Source organism: Equus przewalskii, chromosome 15 (genome assembly GCF_037783145.1).
Source record: "Equus przewalskii isolate Varuska chromosome 15, EquPr2, whole genome shotgun sequence".
NCBI lineage: Eukaryota > Metazoa > Chordata > Mammalia > Perissodactyla > Equidae > Equus > Equus przewalskii.
Window position 1 is genome coordinate 28,077,750 of NC_091845.1, and position 23,258 is coordinate 28,101,007.

A 23,258-nucleotide genomic window follows, 5' to 3' on the forward strand; every position below is an offset into this window, starting at 1 on the left:
GTAAACCCGGTTCACTTTCATTTTCCTTGGTTTCGCTGGTATGTTTCATTGTTATCTTTCTGCTCACCTCGCCTCCAGCATGCACACCTTGGGAGTAGTTTGGTGAGCTGGAAATTTGCACAAGGGTGCCAGTATTTTTTAAAAACAAATAAATTCTGAATTTGTTCATTTTGGGGTCAATTCTGCAATTGTTTTAAGGAAACCTTACAAAACTGCTTATAATTAGTGCAGACCTCATTAATGAAGAGAGCTCTCAAAGTTCACAGATAAAGCCCTCGAAGTTGCCCAAAATTTACATTTAAATTGAGGTTAAGGACTACACATGAATGCTAGAGTGTGGGATTACCTGTGATAAACCAGGATACATTTATAGACAGACTTTGCCCTGCCTATTAGCAAAATAAAATTGGAGAGATTTAAATATATTCCAATAAAGGGGAAAAGAAAATGATTCTGTTTCTCCATTTCTAACAAAAGAGGTATGAGTCTATTATAAAATATTAAATTTAGAGAGCTTATCTCAACAGCCACCAAGGGTCTTGTACTGAACGTTTCTCATTCTGAACGTGGTTAAGTACCCTCCTTGTTCAAATACTTATTTGTTAAAATTTGTTTTTTTCTAAAAGGATTTATATTAACATTTAAATTCATTTCCCCAGGAAGCTAAGTGTGTAATGGTTTATTGGCTTATTTCTCAAAGGATGGCAAAATGGAAAATTGGAGTGAATTTAGCATTAGCATATATTTTGTTTGTTTAATGAGAGAATGTACAATCAATAATTGTGCTTTGAATTTATATAATACTTCTCATCGAGGGACCTCAGACTCCTTCACGTAGATAGTGCTTATAATGGAGAAGAGAAAAAACTCACATAATGCAGCAAGGAGAGAAGTTAAGTAATTTATTTTTCCAACCCCCAAAGTATAAACTTTCAGTTCACAGGGAACAAACGACTCAAATTCTCTGGGCCTGTTTCTCCCTCCTTAAAATAGAGACAATAATACCCAAGTCATGGGTTTGCCATGCAGATTAAATGGCACACATATATGGAACATTCCTCACCATATCTGGCACTCACTGGACATTTCAGAGGCAGGAGCAGGGCACAGTGGGGAGAGAGGTGACACCCACACTCTATGGCACAAGAGGGGAGGGGGATGAATTTGCTGACATCTGCCCTGGCCTGCACTGGTCTTCAACAGTAAGAGAAATTGAAATTTGAGGCTCCCAACCCAAAGATCTGGTGGCTGAGGTCTGTTTTCTATAGATCTCAAAGCAGAGGGGAGAGCTCACCAGCAAGGCTGGAACAGGTGACTAGTAGGCAAGACCCAAATATCTGGAGAAATTTCATCTGGCAATTGGTATGAGCAACTGAAATTGGCATTGGGGGGAGGTCAAAAAGTCAAATATGGGCAATTTCATGTGGTTCAGCCTAATTTCTGCAAGCCAGGTTTAGATTTATTGTAAAGATGAGGAAAAAAATGGACTCTACATCAACATGAAAGGTACCCTGATCTGTAGTCATTGCATGTTTATGGATGAATTCTGCTGTATCAGATGCCTTTCTCAGCTCTGAGAGAACAAAAATGAATTAGCAGAGTTTCTACCCTCTAGGGAGGCAGAAGAAAAAGATGCAGTAAGTCCCAAAATGTGGTACAGTTACCACTGATGATATACAATATGATAAGCCAAACCTTATATAGCACTCACTATGTGCCAGTCACTGTTCTAAGCACTTTACATTTACTCTTCACGACAACTCCGCTTTAAAGGTGAGGAAACTGAGGCACGGAGAGGTTAACTTGCTCAGGGTCCTACAGTTGGTAAGTGGCTGAGCTGAGATTTAAACCAACGCTCTTAAACACTCTGCCATCTGCAAGATGATTTTAGTTAGTACATAGACAAACATCTTTGTTTGGGTAATTGAGTAATTATTATGGTAAGTATTAGAAAAAATATGAGTAGTCCATCAAACCCATGATTTCACCAATTATTATGGCTTAGGACAAAGCTAAACTTTAAAATTAAGTTGATTAAAGTAGATTTTTATAGCAAATAATATTATAGTAATATTATAATAGAGGTTTTAGTAAATATATTTTAGAAAATAATAGTACATAATACACATATGTGCTATATGTACCTTGTTTACATATAATAATAGTAATCATTTACTTCTCGAAACAACCCTGTGAGGGGGTAATATGATCATCCTGTTTCACAGCTGAGGAAACTGAGGCACAGGGAGGTTAAGTAGCATGCCCAAGGTCACCTGGTGAGTAAGCAGGAGTGAAAAGTGCTAGCAGTTTGACTATATAGAGCTTGCTGGCTCACAACAGTCACTTGTGTGACTTTCTTTCCAACTCTGCCTTCAGTGGGGGCACATTGGTAGCTCAAACACAGCCATGGAGGGAGCGTTTACACCATGGAAATGGGCAAGCACTACAAATCAAGGTTTTTTGTTTTGTTTTGCTGTCCGTGCTTTTTGTTTTGAAGAGCCAGTTTATCAGCACAGCAGGAACTATCACCTATTAGATCAGAGGTCCCCAAACCAGAATGAGTAGCGGTAACACTTGACAAGGTTTTTTCGGTTGTTTTTTTAAATAGAGATTTCCAGCCCCTTGCCTCCAGAGATTCTAATTCAGTAGTTCTGGAGTGGAGCCTGGAAATCTCTTTCTAAAAAGCTCTCTATGTAATTCTGATAGGTAGTGCAAGTTTGGGAACCAATGGACTAAATCAGTGATTCGAGACCTTGGCTACCTGTTGGAAACACCTGCGGAGCTTTTATAAGAATTAGTGCCAGCTTGCTTGTCAAATTGGAACAGAATCTCTGGGGTGTGGGGCCTCGGCATCAGCATTTTAAAGCTCCCAGGATCCTTTCTATTTGCAGCCAGGTTTAAGAACCATTGGATAAAATCATCTTTCAAGTTGTTTCTACGCTGAAGACTCTGAGTTCATCTGTGTTGCCCTGTGAGGTTTTTGGCATACAGTTTATTGGTTTAGTTCCCTGTGGGGACTAGTAGTTAGTAACCTTAGAGATTTGTCTCTTAATTATCCACACTAATGGAGAGCAGTGCTGTTACCAGTCATTCAGAACATTGCATAATCCCCAAAGCGTATCTCTCTCTTAGATGTAGTATTCAACTCTTTGGTATATGTAGCAGATTTGCATCCCTAATTAGGGCTTGCTTAGGATACTGAAAATTTAAATTTGTCTTCTTCAAGCTTGACAGTATCCTGGTAGGAGCAACCTGTGATTAAAATGTCCCATTTTTCCTAAGCCACAGAGTGGCCCCTTCACAAATTGTCTTCTACACGTGGATGGAGTTAACTATGCAGAGATTTATTTATTTGTTGTTTGTTTAATATGCTTCTAAAATCTACATCGTATTCCATCAGTCTGCCCAAGCCATGTTTAAAATAAACAATGTAATTGTGAGATATTAAAACAATCACCTAGAGTCCTTTCCACTGTGTGTAGATGGCAATGTGGTATAAAGCCTAATTTGTCTAATAGAACCAGTCATTTAGCCAAGAATATTTTCCGCGTATAACTGCAAGTTAGGTAGTTTGTCTGTGAACAGTCTTTATTTTAACCATTTTGGTTGGAAATCTTCTTAGACTGCGTTACACATCCTTCGCTGCCTGTTTAAATAGGGAACTGACCGTACTTTAACCATTTCTGGATAACTGAGGATCACCATTGTGACTATGTCTTTCCCCAGGGGCCACATAGCGACCCCTCTCCCCGGGGCCTCCTGAGGCCTAGAGCCAGTTTGCCTCTTCCCTTGATAGTCCCAGGCTGCAGCGGTCAGCTGGTCTACATGTCTGGTCCTACAATCTGGCATCCGTCCCCTGAAGCGCAGGGCATCAGGAGAAGTGATGGCGATCTTTTATCAGTGCGCCTGTTCGAGCAAGTCCCTACTTCCCCTTCCTGGTCCATCAAAGGATGGAAAGCAAACGTGTTGGATTTGGATGTAAAGCTGGTTAAAAAGAAAGACAGTTGTGAGTCGGGGCCTGAGGGCTCTATTGTGAGAAAACTGTGCACATTTTCATGCAGAGACTTTGTCTTATTTTGATGTTGGTTTCCCTGAAACCTCTTTTTTCTTGTTGGTTCCAAAGTAAATTCCAAAGGAAGGTAAGGCTATGAAGTAATATAACATTGGGAGTGGGGGGTGGGGGGGATCACAGTGGCTCATGTTTGTATAGCAATTTATGCTTTTAAGGTGTTTTAGCATACATTATTTTAGCTGACGATCATAACAATCCTTGAAGGTAAGTAGGGGAGCTATTATTAATCCCATTTTACAGACGGTGTGACTAAGGCCCAAAGATATTTAAATGATTTTCACAAGTTCCAATTTGTGAGGGATCCAATAAAAACCCATGTGGTGTGACTAAGGAGCTTAAAAAGGAGGTGGGTCAGGGGCTTATTCATTCCTGGATTTGTCCATTCAGCAAATCTTTACTGGCACCTATTACGTGCCAGGCATCATTCTGTGTGCTGAGGATACAATAGAAAATAGATCAAGTCCAGTCCCTGTATTTGTGGAGCTTATGCTCTAGTGGAAGAAGACAGACAAAAAATAAACAAATAAATATAAAGTTCAGTGTCAGATATTGGTAAGTGCTACGAAGAAAAGTAAAACAGTCAAAAGATAGAGAATCATGGAATTTTTTCACTACCTGGATGAGATGAATCACACTGATATATTCTTTTTAATCAAAGTTTTTAAAAATTAAATTAAATGCCCCCTTGAGGACAGCAAACTTAGTGGAAAGAGGAGTGGTGAAAGTAACCATTATTGTGGATCACCATTTCTAACATTGCTGATTACTAATAGGCCTGCTGAATTTGGCTTTGAATCTCAGCTCTAAGATGGCTGCATGTGTCCAGGAAAAGGCTGTGTCCACCACAAACATCACCAGGGAAGAAATGGAAACAATAATAATAAGTTTCTCGCGTCCCCCAGGTAGGGCTCCCATCCCTCCTGAGAATACCCTTTGATGTGCGGCTGCCAAAGGGAGAGAAGGAGAGAGGTGCCAGTTTAGAACTGATAGCTATCACTTACATCTCATTGGAGAAACTCCATTGTTTCGTATCATAAAACTGCAACAATTATGGGACCATCACCGAACCTGCTCAATCCATTTGCTGAAAATTGCTTGAAAGTGTAACAGTTGACTACTGTGGCTTTGAGTTGTCCTCATTGTTTTTCAAATTAATACCTTGTCATTGTTTCAGCAGGTGTTAAGAAATGTTACTAGCATCCCAGGGGCCAAGCATTGGCCCTTTGCTTGATAATTGTTTGCTTTGTATCAGGAAAAAAAAAAAATACAGTCCTACTGTTTCCAAACCTTCCTCATTTTCACCCTGGAAATTACACAGCAGTGTTAACTAACTTCAATTTGCAGTGCATGACAGTCACGTCTTGTAGAGAAATGATACTTTGTGATCTAAGGTAAATCACAGTAATGAAAACTAATCTTTTCAGTTATTAGCAAACATACATATCTACTGCGGAAATTTAAGGGGTGTGTGGCAGCTCTCCTAATGACCCACATTATAGTGTTTTAATTGGTTTCTTTGGATATAACTTTGATTGCGACATCTCAAGCAGTGTACATTCTGAGTTTCTTTTTTTTATTTTCTTACAATAAATCATTTCCTAACTACTGGATGAACCACCTGCTTACCTTTCCAGAAAATTTAATTTATTTAAAAATCAAATCCTTTCCCTTCTCCCGATTTTTTAATCCTGGGCTACAAGGCTGGGAAGCAAAGAGACAAATGGTTGAACGTCTCCTCTGAGTAAACTGATTAGGAAATACTACATACTCAGGTTAAACAAACCAAAAAAAATGTGACTTGGGTAAGAGGGCGTGTAGATTGAGATATGATTTCTTTACTTAGCACTTTCTCTATTTTTTAAAGAGGAAAAGGGGATCGGGGAAGGCTGTCACCTTCCTAATGTTATATTAAGGACAGACTATGGAGGACAGGGTATGTTTGAATATTCTTAAATGGGGGTTTCAATCCAAAGAAAAGCCAGAAAATGTCAGTGAGTTATCCAGTGAAGATTTATCCATTAGAATGTCTTTGCTGGAAAAACAAATTAATACTAGAAAAAATATCTATAACACCCTATAATCCCAACTGCCTTCTTAGCCAGGTTTTATTTCTGGAAAGAGCAGGAGGTTTGAATATCAGTTCCTACCAGTCCGGGCTGTGGGTAGCTATACTGTTACCATGGACAGCTTCCAGCTCCTGTGGATAGCTTCGAACACCAGCAAAGGCAACGTGAGATGGGGTGGGGTGGGGTGGGGAAAACAAAGATGCATGTGTGGTCAAGGAAGAGTCACTGTCTGAAAATTCCATTTTCATGTTTTCCTGTTTCTTTGCAGAAACCCGGGATGGACGTGGCCGACGCCTATGTGACTTTCGTCCGCCACTCTCAGGATGTCCTTCGTGATAAGGTCAATGAGGAGATGTATATAGAAAGGTTATTTGATGTAAGTAAATGCCTTCTCCTCCTTGAAGACCAAGGAGGAGACCCTCCAAAATGTGACAAAATAAGAGACAGGAGGATAAGTCACATTTTGAGAAAATGGATTGGTCCTGATTCAAACAAAATCTTTCCCTCTCCCTCTGCCTTAGGCTCTTATCTGTTGTGTGTCTGTTCCGAACCCACTTTGGTGTGGCCGTGTCTCAGTCCCAATCTGTGTGATCCGTGGGACGGCGCAGAGCCTCTCAGCAAGCAGGCTCGTTCCTGCACGAAGCTTGTGAGGCAGCTTTCTCTAACTGGCAAAGACCCTTCTTGGTCATGGTTCTCCTCCTTGCAATCTGGCCTTGCTTTAGAGAGATGTTCTTGTCCGGGAGGCTGCGGCCAGCTCCCTCTCCTGGGGGTGGTACCTCCCTGACGCCAGCTGTGGAATGCAGATGTGCAGTAAATGTTGCGTTGTTATCACTTCAAAGATGATTCTATTTCTGGAAGACTAGAAATCTTTAGTTAGCCCTGGGTTTTGGCAAACACTTAAGTTAGAGTTGCTTGGTCAGTAGTGATTCTAAACTGAGGTGCCCCCTGCCCACCCACCCACTTGAAAATTTGGGAGAAGCAGCAAATGTACAGAGAGCAGGTATACCAGGCTGCCAGACCCAGATGGAACTTCAGACAATGCAAATTTCTGAGGGTTAATAGTTGTCAAGCCATCTTATTTCCACTGTGACTACATCTGCACTTCCAAAGCAAGCCACTGAGGCAAAAAGAAAAAAAAAAAGGAATCTGCTTTGGTCTCAAATCGCCTGCCTCTTTCAGGCCAAAGCAGATGGGGCTGCCTAATTTAGCCAGATATTTTCCTTCAAGTTTCCACTGAATTTGCCAGTGTAGACCTGGCCAGAGTGCATGGAAGCTGACGTACTTGTCTCTGTGTGGCTCTAATTGTGCAGCCTACTTCTGTCTCGTGAAGCGTGAGCTCCTCCTGTCCAGGTTTCTGTATTTTTAGTGCCAGCCCGAACATTAATGTTTTGGTCTACTATGGAATCCGTGTTTCTATATTTTTTCTGCGATTGTGTTCAGCAATTTACATTGAGTTTGTGTGTGTGTGTGTGTGTTTGTTCCATAGCTAAGTGAGCTCATTGTTGGCACCGCTTACGAGTCTGCAGCTTCTGACTTTTATATGCTTTGTCTTCCAGCTCATTTGCTTTCGTCGTGTGTTGAAAAGGCTCCTTTCTTTTTTTCTCTTCCAGTCATCCCCTTTCTGTGCTCAATATCGCTCTTGCCTCTGCATCACCTTTCTTCGAGAAAACCCTTCTTACTTTTTAATTCCCACCCGTCCTCTCTCAGATTAAAATGGAACTTATCTCTCATGTCAAATGTTTTATCACATTATATCAAGTGGCATGAATTAGAATCAAATAATCTTCCTGTGTACATCTTCTAGCATGACCCACATCCACTGAGAATGCCTCATACATGCATAAAGCTCACCAGCGGGGCCTCTCCCTTCTCTGCATGCGTGCCTTTATGAAAGTACCAAGCCTAGAATGTCTGGGCACAACCACCCATCCAATAGGCATTGAAAACAGACAGGCAGCACCCGCCGGTCTGCAGTTAGGAGTGTGGACGTCCTGCCCATCTCCGCTGAATTAAATTCCAAACCACAAATTTTCAAGAAGCCTGTGGATTGTTCTTTTCAATGCCTAGGTTGCCTTTTTTTCTTTCCCTTTGATCAGTATCTTCTGATTCTCAGTTTTGTGTGGCCCTTGCGTGCGTGTGCGTGTGTGTTCCTGTGTGAGTGTGTGTGCGAATAACCTCGTGCTTTCTAAAACTTGAAGATACCCACTGCTGAATTTGATGTTTAATCTGCAGTTTAGCCTGTGGCTTCATTGACAAATAACCCACCCTTCCCTCTTTTTTTTTTAATTAGAAGTACGAGGAAAGAAAAAATTTTTAAGGTAGCTTTGTTGAAGTTGTCCACTTCTATGGCTTTTTTTAAAGGAAAAGTGCAACTGAATCTTTATTTAAAAAGCAAGAGTACAATCTTGACTAGCACAGATGGCAAAACTGGCCTTGTCTGACTTTGAAGAACACAAGCAAATTCAAGCCCTCTGGCCTTTAATGTGAATTAATAACGAAAAGAGATATTACTAAGAATATGTTTTTCAGGAAGCAAATTACTTTTAGGGTCGTTCAAAACTTCACAACTATTTCTAGTCCCTTGTTGAATTACACTGACCAGCATGAAACGGTCATCAGTAAATTGTGTAAATGCCACAATTCAGGCTCCTATTATCACAGTTATGTTTTCCTAAGGGAGTCATAGTTATACTTCCCTGAGTATCTGATTTTAAAGACTTAACCATTACAAGCATTCACTGAATGTCTCTCCCACCCCTGTGCAAAAAAATTTTTCAGTAGCTTCTTTAGAGATAATGAATTTCTTTGCCATGTACTTTCTTACTTTCCAAATAACCTGCTCCCCTAATTTACAGAATATTGGTGCTAGGCAACCTAACTGATGTAGTGCAAAAAAAGTTATTGAATCTGTCATGGATTTAAAACATTTGTCATTTGAAAAACCCAGAGCTTCTCAAAAAGCTTCATTACCATGCAGTCTCAGTAATTTAATTCAGTACTTACTGTTTTTCTATAATCTCGCAGCAAAACATCAGATTACCAACATGTTTGATTATTTTCGGCTTCTGTTTCCTCAAGCATGGTGTTTATTTCTTTGAGTAGATGCTCTGCAAGGCTCTCGTGTCCACCAGGCTAAACAAGGGACTAGAAATATTAAGGCAGGAGGGTCTGTGAAACCTGCCACCCTAAATTTCTTGCTACAATAAACTTGTTCTTTAAATACCATTCCTTAGTGATCGTGGTCCTAGGGCAGGTTTCTAAACAATTGGCAGAAATCTATTGAGAAAAACTTGTTGATCTGAGAAGTTTCTCTTCCAAATTGTTGCATTTTGATAAATGGCAAAAATGAATAATAGAAAATTAGCATTTTGAATGAGGAAAAATATATATCTCTCGGAGATTGTTTGCTGTTTGGGGGTTGTTGATTCTGGTTGTTGTGTCATTCTCTGGTTTTTAGTTCCTGCTGGCATCTGTCATTCAGAGGCTTATTCTCAGAGTTCCTGTTGTGTTTTTAGCTGTGTTTCAAAGTCTCCGTTTTACTTACCTGATAAATCCTTTAAGTTCTTGCTATTTAGTATTGTTCCCTTTCTTTTGCCTTTTTGAGTGTGCCTTATAAAAAAGGCTGGATGGCGTTAGATCATGTTTGCGTCTGAGAATGTTTGGACTAATAGCTGGTCATTTAATGAGTGCATCTTCCGTTGTAAACCAGGACGCTACCTCGGCGCTTTCTCTGAGCTGGTTTTCTCTCTGCCTCGTCATTGTACTTTTGGCTGGAATCGGGTGCTTGTAGGAGATTATCGGCAATAGGATTTGGGGCTCTATATTTAATGTTCTGCATTTTTATCTATTTTATTATGTAACTTAACAGCAGCTTTCCAAATTCATCTTCACTAAATTTTTTTTTTCAAACAAGCCTTCTCTAGGTTTACTGAAGAAATACATTCAGGCATAACGTTGCCTAACCAGGTCTTTTTAATACAGTGGAAGTTTCTCTGCTTATTAATATAATTGATTTCCATAGACCGTCTATAAGATACTATCAACATTTTGGTAATGCACCCAAGAAAGAGCTAACCAGTCCAAAATTAAGTGCTGATTGGAAAAGAAGCCTCAAACTTCTTCCCTTAGGATTTCAGATATGCAGCTGTGCATTTTTTCATCTGCGTTTTTGCAATTTTTTTCCAGAAACTGACATGCAGTTACAAACTGGTTTCAGTTCCTACCAAGTAACAGTTTATAATATTTTGAAACAAAAGATTCAGAGATTTAAAGCTAGAGAATCTTCCAATACGAACAATAACAATGAATTTAAATTATATTAAAGATGCTGAATTTTTAAAAGAGAATCAGAATGCTATTGGAGGACTCAAGTGGAAGCTTGGCCTCCTTGAAAATTATTGCTGACTTTTAAAGAAAATATAAAGCATGGATATGAAATAATCTCCATGTTCCTAAAGCAGCAGCTGAGCAGGAACACAGAAACCCAAGAAATAACTTGAAGACGGTGGTTTTAACTTGAGTGTCCATAAATCATGCAGATGGCTTTCCCCCCTTCTCTAGTGATTAATTCAACATCTTCCCCAAAACAAAAACATGCTTTTTGAAATTAGAGATCAGATCATCAAGAGAAACACCTAAGATTTCAAGGTCTAAACAAAAATTAATTTATTTTCTTTCCTCCTTGTACTTCTTGAAGACACAGACTGAGAAGAAAATCGGGATTAAAAGAGATGTGCTTAGGGTGAATTCATCTGCTTAAACCTCACAGGCTCGGAGATGAGTGATTAAAAAGCCATCTCGAACTTGGACGGAATCCACATTGGTGGTAATGCCGCATCCGCACTGGCTTTCTTTGGGCCCCGTGTCATTGTGCACCAGGCCCGGGGAACATTGGACTGGAGATGATACATGGATTATATAGGTCAATTATACACTTAATCTGCCTTCTGGAGGATTAAGTTTTTGCAGATTGACTCTGCATTTGGCTTCTCCGTGGCAGTTATCAGATCAGCAAAGGGCCCCTTCCCAAACCACCTCGTAAGCACTTAATCAGGCAGTGCGGGCGGGTTCGGCTGAGGCTGCTGCTCTGTGTTCTTTGCTTTGCACAGATTTTAATTCACTGTTCCATTATCAAATCATATATTTGTCCACTTTACGTGTCAGCCCAATAATTGAGTGTGAATATTTCCCTTTAAAGGGGTAATTTGAAAAATGAAACCTCTACCTATTAAAATATATTTGCTATATTTATATATGAAACGCAGATAACCTTATTTTAATAACCTTATTAAATTACAAAAGCACTATACATGTGAACATATATCAGAGTAGGACTCATCCTCCTTGAGGAAGTGAGCACTGAAGAACAGTCTACAAGGAAAGCATTGTTATTATATCTGGAAGGTATATCACCAACTGTCCAGGTGAGGGAAACGCCTTCCAAAAGTACAAAGTGGGGAGAGGGGAACAAGACTCACCAGAATAACAGGTGGCAGTTCTAGGGGACTGATTAAAGAAAATAAAGGCGTATGGCATTCCAGACCCTGAGCTACTGAGTTATGTCCTCTATAAGCAGTAAGCAGGTTGCACTGCCCCAAACGGGAGCTGTTGTGTAGTCGTCATGGGCCTTGCTTCTGGAGCCTTCAGACTTCACCCCTGATCCTCACAAGCTGGGTGACCTTGGACCAGGTATTTAATCTCTCAGAGCCTCAGCTGATTCATCTATATGACAGAGATGATAATAAGCAGAACCTTCTCGCGGAATTGTTATGAGGGTGAAATGCCGTGCGCAGGTGCAAGCATCGGGCTCTGAGGAAGCACTAGGTAAGTTAGCCAGCACGGCCACCATCATCACCATCACATCCTCCTCCTCATCATCATCACTGAAGTGGACCTGCTTTTCCAAGATCTCTTTTTTTCTTGTTAAACAAAACTCCATATCCGTCCTAAGGTGCTGTAAGAGTCTCGCTATCACTTTAAGACGTTAACCCCAAGCTTCTTAGAATTACAGCAGCCTGGTACCTTTTTCCTTTTTTTATAACATAGTTCTGAAATAGGCAGAACAGCGACAGTCAGAACTGGGGCTTTGAAGTGAACCAGACAGGAGTAGGAATCCTGGTTTTGCCACTTCTGAGCTCTCTAACTTCGGGGGAATTATTCAGGCTCTCTGAACCTCGATTTCCCCATCTATAAGGAAACTTGCTTCTTAGTTGTTGTAAGGACTAAATAATGTAGTGACTGCAGACTGGTATACTTAAAAATTCAGCAGGTCTTTTATTGTCATCATCATCATCATCATCTCGTGGAACTATTTGTTCCTGCAAGTGATTTTGAAATGATCTAGCCTTACCCCCTCAATGAAACCGCAATCCATTAGCAAATAAATCAGAGTCAACCTCTGAACTTGAGAGGTTTTTTGGAGGGGAAGGGGGGAATGGTTAATGCCCTTTATTATTGCAGATGTAGTATGTGTACTTTCTAGACATTTAGAAAACACGTCGAAGCAAAAATAGGAAAACATTATGTTCCCAGCACCCAGAGATTATTCCTTGAGTGTTTATTTTTGGGGATCTTTTTTCTATGTACTTATAAACATTATGTACTTTTTACAAAAGTAAGTAAGCAAAATTGCTTTTTTCAGTTAATGATCTTCGTTTTCCATGTCAAGAAATGTTCATCTAATATACTGCACATACTCAAAATTCCCCACTTGTCCTCAAAATATTCTTTATAACTGGTTTGTGCAAACGAGGATCGGATGCAGGGCCACACACTACATCTGGCTGTGCTGCACGCTGAGTTTCTTTTTCCCAGCACTGGCCCTTTTTTCACGATCCTGACTTGTTAAAGGGATCGCCGTGCGAATTGTTCTGCAGACTGGAGGAGTTTATTACTATCTAAACATAGAACTGATTTGGGGTGGGAAAAAAAAATTCTAGCTGAATTCAACCAAGTAGTTCTTTTAGACATAATTAGTAGCTCAGCATAATTCAATCGGGGTTTTTTAAAGCTGTTCTCTGTATGTAAGGAAAATTTCTGAAGCTACTTTAAAAAAAAATTTAAACAGCAAGAAATCCAGAGACCAGGGTACAAGTTGACGATGTGAAGAGCCACAAGGATTTTATTCCATGTAGTCATAGAGATTTGAGCTAGATGGGTAAATCTGAGGTCCACGGTCCAGTATTTCTTATGTCACTGTAACTGCTTTGGTGAAATCTTGGACTACGCACCAAGTCTTGTCATACTCACCCCTAGACCATTAAGAAGGTTCTTTTGTTAATTCTACTAGGATTTTCCCTGAGGTTATCAGTCTGAAATTAAGCCCTTCAAATCAGTCTGAAGCTGAGCTTTCAATACTCTTCAGATCAAATTTTAATTGAACTATGACCTCGTCCCTATCATCCTCAATTATAGGGTAAAGAGCATATCCTCCAGTCAACTAGGATAGCCTGTAGAATCTGTGTGATTATAGATATTGGAACAGGAAAACTAATCCAAAATGTATCAGGAAATAGAGTTAGGAAAGAAGAGATAGATGATTTTTCCACCTAATTTTGAGTACCAAAGTAAATTCTGGCAGTTAAGCCATGTCTTGGGCCATGCCTTAGGGCGGTAGAGGAGGGTCATTTCCCAAGAGTACGGAAACTTGGACACAGAATCAGAGGGAAAAGAGAAGTGGAAGACCTAGCCCTCTCACCATGAGTCATGACGTTTTAATATATATATATTACCAGATACACACACACGCACACATACACATAGGATTTGGGTTTAGGTTCTTGGAAGCGAACCTGAGACTCAAGAACTTTCCAATCTGGAATTATAAAACAATCCAAATGCGTCTTCATGGCTTTTACCCTCCAGTGCCCCTCAAAGACTCAGTGTCTTCATGATTTCCCCCACCTACTTCTCACCATCCAAGTCTGCCTCTAGCAGATTTGCTCTTTCCTCCCCTGTTAAAGTGAAGAAGGCTTAGTGCTGCCCTTGTTGGGATATTTGCAATTTTAACAGAGTATTTAGCCAAAAGAATAAGACATTAATAATTGAGGTTTTTGTTCTTTGATAGGACAGAAAGGCAGCTCTATTAGGATGGGAGGGCATCAAAAGGAGAGTGTTTTGAGGCCTCTGAAGCCCTATTGCAATGAATCTCAGATTCAAATACGAATCCTGTCTTGCCGCATGGCCTTCATCACAGCCAGTGAATGATAATTAATTATTTTGCTTTTTGAGTCTCAGGTATAGAAACACATTTCTATTCCACACGGACAAAGTAATGCTTCTTTCCGAGCATGGGTGGTTTGAGCTTTTAGCAATCCTGCATGCAGAAAATATAAGGGGGCATTAGTAGATTTGTAATCTTTGTATTAATTGTGTGAAATGGGTTATTACTATCCAAAAGAAATTGTTTATTTTTGGTTAGCATCATCCTTACAGACTTATATTTCAGTGGCATTTCTTCAAGTAGTTCTTTTCTAATCTAGCAGCTTCCTTCTAAAGCCATTCATAGAAATAGGTCTCGTTTTCTTTCAGCAAAGCTTACATAAAACCAGTCTTGAATTTTCTCTGGAGCTTGTGTGCAACGAAGAGTTTTGCTAAGTGTCTTTATCAGAACAGCTTTCTGTGTTCCAGGAGACATTTGGTGAATACAGTTAATTTGTTTTCTTTTCCAGAGGAGAATGTTCCAATAATCATTCTAAGAAGCTAGGCTGATTGCTGTGTTACATGAAGGTCGCAGCATCCTTGCTAACGTGACCCACACAATACTTTTGTGTCTTAGAAAAGGTTTTTATTTTTTTTCTTGTGGCAGACTTATGGCATGGAGGCAGTAAGTGACAGACTCTTACACACACCACACGTGCACGCATGCGTGCACACACGCACACACACAAACACACAGAGTAGCCAAGGCACATTTTGTGGAACAAACATTATCACATTGCATTGCAAGATACGAGATGTACTAAATCCTCAAATTTAGTACATCCTGGCAGAGAGAGGCTGCCAGGCTCTGTAGAGGCTACTATCAAAAGATTTCACTGTCTATCCATGCCTAGAGTCAGTCACTTGCTCTAAGATTTTTTTTAATGAATGAATTTAAAATGTCATCTAGGTTCTTATTATTCGTAGTGTGGTCCGTGGACCCTCAGCATCAGCCTCACTTGGGAGTTTGTAAGAGGTGCAGGATCTCAGCCCTAACCCCAGCCCAAATGAATCTTAATCTGCATTTTAACAAGATCCTCTGCTGATTCAAATGCAGACTAAAGTTTGGCAAGTACTGGGTAAGATCAGTGACTTTCAAACTTATTTGCCCACAGCTCACAGTGAGAAACAAGCTTTACTTTGCAACCCATTATGTGTGTACACACACGTACATGTGAAACTAAAGTTTATGAAACAATATTTACCCTCTCTGTGATGCAGCCTGATATTTTTTATTCCATCTTTCAAAACTATCCGTGGTAACCAATAAAAGGATTTCACCCCACACTAATAGGTCACAACCTTCAGTTTTAAAAGCACACCTAGAGCAAAGTTTCTTCCCATTGGCACTATGGACATTTTGAGCCAGGTAATTCTTTGTTGTGGGATGCTAGCCGATGTGTTGCAAGATGTTGAGCAGTATCCCTGGCTTCTACCCGCTAGATGACAGTAGCACCTCCTCTCAGTTGTACAGACCAAAAGTGTCTTCTGACATGGCCAGATGTGCCCTGGGGGAGGGGGGCAGAATCACTGATCTGGATGAACCAGAAAAGAGGTTAATGCTAAGGAGTCCTACCTCTCTGCATGTCAGATGTCCCTCTGCCACCACCACCACACACAGGTGATGAGTGTATCATAGCAACAGCAACAAAGTGTCCATTTATCACCCCGGCATTTAGATTGGGAGTGGTGCCAGACTCAGAAGTAGATTATGTCTAGGGAGCTTCATTCAATCACAAGAAAAGTTTATGCGACATCCAAGCCTCTTCGCCCCTCTCACTGGATCTCCCCAGAGTAGTCCCACTCAGGGCCACGGGAAGGATCTGGAGTGGTGCCTTGGATCAGCAGTACAGATTCCCGCTTTGGCCTCCCTCAATTGCCTTTCTTTTCTTATCTTTTTATAATTCCACCCGGAGTTTGGTTAAAAAAAAAAAAGTTGTTGCTTCCACCAGGTGGCTACAAGTTATTTCTGTGTGTCCAAAAACCTGAAAAGAAGGCTCAAGTTGAATACTTCATTCATTCTAAATTCCCGGTTCAGAAGAGAACAGTTAACAGCCTCCTCTTCTGTTAAATTCCTGCCGAGCTGACTAAAAACCCGGTTAATGGAATCTGGTGATTCGCCTCTATTATGAATTTCCCGCATCAGAAGGCTTACAGTGATGGTGTCACTTGCCATGTTGGGTAGCCTTGACTGCTTTTGGCAGGATTTTTCTCTCCAACCATCCCTGGACTAACGTCAGTCTATACCAACAAACCTCTAGGTCTTGCCCAGGATGGGGGTATTATTAACTACCAGATCTGCATGCCAACCAGGTTATAAAGCCCCTCTCATTTTTTGTGTAAAAAAATTTTTTTGAAAAGTAAAATAATATGTAAAGTAAGCAAAGTTGAATTCATGAGTTTTCTCATGACATTCTCTAAATCGCTTTTTAAGGAAGAGAACTATCACTCCCTTTGTTCAGAAAATTCATTATTTGGCTTAGGAAAACATCCTGTTAAAGAGAAAAAACCCAGTTATGAGGTGCCTCACTAGTTTTGGGAGAACTAAGTCAGTGTTGCTCACCTAGAGGCAATTTTGACCCACAGGGGACATTCAACAATGTCCACAGACGTTTTTGGTTGTCACAAACTGGAAGGTGCTATTAGCATCTAGTGGGCGGAGGCCAGGGATGCTGCTCAACATTCTACAACGCAAAGGACAGCCCCACAACAAAGAATCATCCAGCTGAAAATGTCAATAGTGTGGAGGTTAAAAGAATCCTTTGTCTTTAATGGTATAGGCTATTTGAGTTTAAATTTTGGTATCAATCTTGAGCGTTATCTGTGGGTAGTTTCCTCACCAAGGGATTCCAATGAGTGTCTCTAAAGAATTCTCTACTTGGCAAACTCAGAAACTAGTCTCAAAAAATCATTTTGACACACTTCATCCAAAAACATCTTTTCAGGGTCTAGAAAATTAAAACCAAGTAATCATTAACACTTAACCCTTCTCAGCTTGAACTTGACACTCACCCATGTGTAGTTCCCATGGAGCACCAGCACTTCAACCAAAACTCTGATCTTGTCAGTTAAATGAACCACAGCAGCATCCTTCTACTAGAAAGCGCCTCTCCAAGTTTTTAAGGGACTGGCTCCGTTATATCAAGCAGACATTAAGAGCATCGGCTTTGCAGTGAGACACTCCCAAGTTCAATTTCTGGGTCTACCACTTAATAGCTGTGGGACTTTGGGTAACTTACTTAACCTTACCAAGCCTCAGTCTCCTCCTCCGTAAAAATGGAAGTAGAAATAGTATCCAGTTGTTTGGATTAGGAGGACTAAATGAGGCAAGGCCTGTAAAGCACAAACCACAATGCTTGGCACATGGAAATTATTTCACAAATGTCTCTTCTTGTTGTTGTCATCTCTATCAGTAGTGGTTGTAGTGTAAAAACTAACACACACCTTTGTCTAATGCTAAGGTAGGCTTTGCAGCAGGGAGAAGAAAAGTAGTGATATATTCCATGCCAACAGGCATTTTAAAAACCAGAGATGGGGGCTGGCCCAGTGGCATAATATTTGGGTTCGTGTGCTCTGCTTAGGCAGCCCAGGGTTCGCAGGTTCAGATCCTAGGCATGGACCTACACACCGCTCATCGAGCCATGCTGTGGTGGTGTCCCATGTACAAAATAGAGGAAGGCTAGCACGGATGTTAGCTCAGGGCCCATCTTCCTCACACAAAAGCCAGAGAAGAACTGGTCAGAGAACATGATAGCAAGTAGCAAAAAGCCCAGTTGTGCTGCAGGATCCCTAAAGAAAATCTGTTTTAGAGTAGAACAAGATCCCAATGGGATGGAGCCTCAGCAGTGGTGCCCCAGAGGAGGCAGTCCTAGGCCAGATCTACAGATGTTTAGGATTTGAGGAGGAGAAAGAGAGAGGATTCTGTGCTCAGGCACCAAGCAAGGAGACGTTATTGCTTCCTCTGGGAGCATCCCTGACTCACCAACACCACGTCTTCATTAGCCTTAGCAGAGCTTCTCTTTGGAGAGCTCCTTCCAGCATTTAGATAAGGGATCGCTTCCGCTGGGTTATGTGATGACTCCAATCTAGGCATCAGGATATTTGCTTTATAGGCATGAGCTACTCCATAAACTTAAGGCTAAATTCTTCTCCTATTAATATGTGTTGTTTAGTCTTTCGATGTGTGCTTCTTAACCAGGGGTGTGCATCAGAATGACTTACATATTTTTTTTATTTTAAAAATGTACTCATCCCAGCTGTATACCAAAAATTCTGAGTCAATAGATCTAAAGTAGGGCTCGGGCATCTGTTTTTTTTAAACAAGTCCAAGCATTTAATCTGATTGAGAACCATCGATTTAGAGCAACGATTCTCCACTGTGGGTGATTTCGTCACCCAGGATATATTTGGAAATGTCTGCAGATATTTTTGATGGTTGCAGCTCAAGTGGAGGTGGATGTTACTGACATTTAATGGGTAGTAGTAAACATTCTACACTGCACAGGACCGCTCCCCACAACAAAGAATTACCTGGCCCAAAAGGTCAATAGTGGTAAGATTGATGATTCCTGATTTAGGGCATGAAAGATACTGAAGACATGTTTATTTCTGTTATTTCTTTTAATACCTTTCCTACTTTGTGTCCTACAAAACAACTTTATAACCTTTTTATTTTATTATTTATTTTATTTTATTTTATTTTTGAGGAGGATAAGCCCTGAGCTAACTGCTGCCAAAAGACTGGCCCAGAGCTAACATCCATGCCCATCTTCCTCTACTTTATATGTGGGACGCCTACCACAGCATGGCGTGCCAAGCGGTGCCATGTCCACACCCGGCATCTGAACCAGCGAAGCCCAGGCCGCCCAGGCGGAACATGCACATTTAACTGCTGGGCCACCAGGCCGGCCAGCCCCCAACCTTTTCATTTTTATGTCAATAGTGACAGTACAAAGAGATAGAAAAAAGTGCTAACGTATTATTTCCATTTTTAAGACAAGAACCTAAGGTCCAGAAAGAGCTTGCCCAGGACCCCAAAGCCTCAGTGGCCCCATCTCCTGAAACTATGTTTTTTCCATCCCCTACCACCCCAGAGCAGTGATATTGTCTTATTTTATTCATCACTGCATCCCCAGTCTCTGGCATGTGTCAACCCTTAATAACTGTTTATTAAACAGATCCTGATGAATCCCTAGCCCCCTCGTAGTATCTTGTGTACCTTCTCAAGGATATTTTATATTTCCAATTGTAACTCAAAAATAGTAATTAAGGCCTTTAAGTATCTCACTATGAATTTTTACAATTGTTACCTGATTTTTTTGGAAGCCTTGAATATATAGTGTTCTGGTTAATTTAATGGAGAATGAATTGTTTTGGTCCATTTGACTTTTTGGTTTATTTGAAGATTTATTGGAAAGCCATTTCTGTTTCAACTTCTACTTTTGAAACAATTTCTAAAATGTCAGTTCTGTTTTCAGCCTTACTGAGCATATGAAACAGAATCTAAGTCTCGGGTCAAGACTGTCCTGGGCTCTGACTTTACCCTCCTTAACCCCAACTGTCGCTATCCACTCACGAAGATGTCAAAGAGTGAATTATCCAGGATTGCATGGCTAATAACTTCCCAGACTCCAAATACAGTATCCTTTCTGCCATACCCCATGCCTCAGGAAGACGAGGCTGAAATGTTTGTCAGCCCAAAGCACAATCTGAAAGCTGCTCTTTGATTCACTCCCAAAGAGGACTTTTAGGGAGAGGGAAAACGGCAGCCTTTTCTTTTTTTTCTTTTTTTTTGTTTTTTTTTGCTGAGGAAGACTGGCCCTGAGCTAACATCCGTGCCCATCTTCCTCTACTTTATATGTGGGATGCCTACCACAGCGTGGCATGCCAAGTGGTGTCATGTCTGCACCCGGGATCCAAACCTGCGAACCCCGGGCCACCAAAGCAGAACATGCACACATAACCGCTGAGCCACTGGGCAGGCCCAAGGGCAGCTTTTTCCTAAAAAGAAATGCAAACAGGGAGAAAGATTCCCATTACTTGAGGGTTTTAATACATGGCTATTTAATAATAACAACAATGATGACATTTAGGGTTTCTTTTATGTATATTTTCCTGACTGTACATCGGAGATGATAGCATTATCTTGTTCAAGGTCTTATTTCTTTTGAATCCTCTTAGCAGCCTTGAGAGGTAGGTACCTAGTGATTCCCATCGTATAGCTATGGAAACTGATGAGAGCCAATGTTTATTAGGTACTGTCTCTGTACCAGGTCCTCTCCTAGGCACATAAATGTAATAACTCCTGTAATTCTCATAACTTCCTTGTGAAGCAGGTTTTTACAGATAAAGAAGTTGGGTCCCTGAGAGTTAATTTAACTTCACTAAATTCAGAAGCCTGGGAAGTGATCAATCTTACATCAAATTCCTTTCTTTCTGATGTAGAGTGGACACCAAACCATAATGTCTTAGAAAAAACCCTACACTGTTCAAATATGTGGCCCAAAACTCCCACTCCACTGAGTGCTCTGCATCCCAAATTCATCCCCTGGGGATTTTCCTGTAACAGAGTCACTGTTTCCTACATGGCACCCCAGCAGTATACGAGACAGAAGTTGAGATTCTGTGCCCCGCTGGTAGAATGTGGCTTGTTAGTCATGGCTGGTCCACTAACAATGAGGGGAGTTGCACAGCTAATCCGGCAGACGCCTGAATGAAAACTCAACTGCACCAGGGCAGGCCTCCTTCTGAACGTGAGGACATTGTCACTGGGCTGGAGTTCCACAAACACCAGCAGAACCTAGACCTAAAAGTGGGAGATCTCAGGAAGCGCTACTTTACCCACATCAGGGTAAAACCCCATCCTCGGCAGAGAGGGCCCACAGCACAGTGGGGAATCTTGCACACCATATGTGCTGCAGAAACCACATCTACCTAGGCCCAACTAAGGGGTGCGTTTCAGCTTTCAGTCTCTCTCTCCCTCTGCGTTCTGTCTAAGATCTTGTATCGCATAAGAATAAAGTTTTGTGGTTTATTAGAGGCAGGAGGAATGATGGTAACACAATACCATTACATCCCAGACAGTTGATAAATGGTTTAGGGTGACAGCTTAGTTCCTTAAGCAGAACTCGACACAGTGGTATTATTAAACATCAATGCCCAAGATTTTCCTAGGAGGCTCTGTTGACTCTTTTAACCTGCCCACATAGCTAAGTTTTCAATTGCACTATGAGGTTTCACAAATCGGCAATACTTTGCAGGAGGGGAAAAGTAATCCAAAATTACAGAATGACATGGTTATACAATCTGTGCATAATACAAATGTAGTTGCAACTAAATCATTGAGTGGTCATTATCCAATCATGCCTAGGGTGTCAGCGATGGGAAAATTTGCGATCAGGTGTCACCAAAGTCCTTCCTTGATTTATTTCCACCCAAAGCTTACAATAAACAATGTGACAAGGGGATGAAAGAGAAAGGAAGGAAGGAAGGAAGAAAGAAAGAAAGAAAGGGAAAGACAGAAAAAAAAGAAAAAAGAAAAAAAGAATTGTTTTTTTCTCTTAAAGCTTTAAAGAGCTTACTGGATAGAACATGAGCTGTTAGCGACCCTTGAAAGTGGCAAATCCCTCAGCCAGTGGAAAGTGGTCCCTATGTATTGTTTCTAAAGAGTTTGTTTATTCAAAATATGTCTGCTTTTGGCATTCAGTTTCCTAAGCGAGTGGGGGCTCGGGGCAGTAGTAAGGTCAGCACAGTGCACCGTATAATGAAGCTCACCCCTGCCTGTGGTTTCTGAACACCATCAAATAGTGGTGACCGTGGCACAGGGGGACATGGATATGGACGTGATGGAATTCTTTTAAAGCCTCCCCACTTGGCTTACACGGAATTAGAGAAATGGAGGCCTGTTTGCATTTGTTGGTGCACATTAGAAATAAATTTGTGCATTCAGCTTAAAGAACTCACTAACGGCAAGATGTACAAAGAAATGCTATCATGTGTTTAGCCCAGTCTTTGTAAGCGTGGCCAGGCAAGGGAGTTTATCAAAAGAAATATGTAAATAACACAACCTGCTTTACAAAGGAAAAGAGAATAAAATTAATCCAAGACATCCGTGGCGTAATACTATTTTCTGCCCTCAGCTTTTCTTTTTATAACTTGAGACGTGCAGCCGAACAGTCCAGCACAAACAATAGCACACTCAAAAAAAACCCAGCCCCGGGGCATCCCTCAGTCCCTAGGAAAGAACTCCAAATGAGTCTTCAGCCTCACACACAATATTATTATTAAATCTAACATGATCATAGCCAAATCGTTGGCTGGGGCACAATCCCCCACTCCCCCTCCTTTTTGGGGGGAAAAGGGGGAAGTGTTGGGAGGGGCAAGGGAACCAAGCCAATCAAAGTTAAAATAAAGTCTCTTTCTAGCAAGACTACTGTCTATAACATGTTGTTCCTTATAGAAAGTGGGATATGGTGGCATTTGCTTGATTAACTTGCTCGACAAAAGTGACAGCTGCTGTGGGTGCATGCGGATAAGCTGCACGGCGCAGTTCCGCCTTTGTACATCTGTCAGCAAAAAGGGAAGAATAAAGAGTGAAAAGAGACAAATTGGTCCCAAAAGACACTCCATTCAACTTAGGAGGTTTGCCCCATTCAGGCACTCGCTGTGCGCCTCAAGTACTGAGAGCTTATTCAATTTCATTCACTCTTTCGAATGAACCCACAAGTGTTTAATTTCTTATTCTGTCGCCTCAAAAGGGGGGAAGGCATGGAGAAGCCGGGGGAGGGAGGCTTGTGGACGGGAAGTGTTAATGGCGAGGCAGGGTGATCCAGGGCGCACATATTAAGTCATGGCTAATTTACGGTTTAAATCTATGTGCTCAAGTCCTGGAGCCATCTGAATGCTTCAGTGGGGGACCTTAT

At 41.0% G+C, this 23,258-nt stretch overlaps 1 protein-coding gene across 32 annotated transcripts in view; it reads left to right on the forward strand.

The window, feature by feature from the left end:
- The window catches only part of CADPS (calcium dependent secretion activator), a 437,791-nt gene that overhangs the window by 393,980 nt on the left and 20,553 nt on the right, over positions 1–23,258 (forward strand). For 30 of the 32 annotated variants that reach the window (XM_070576926.1, XM_070576929.1, XM_070576936.1 and 27 more), the window contains one exon: positions 6,407–6,514. In XM_070576926.1, coding sequence (XP_070433027.1) covers positions 6,407–6,514 — 108 coding nt within the window. Of the gene's footprint in view, positions 1–6,406; positions 6,515–10,834; positions 11,389–23,258 lie in introns of those variants that run through there. The other 2 variants (XM_070576945.1, XM_070576949.1) reach the window with 1 other exon arrangement.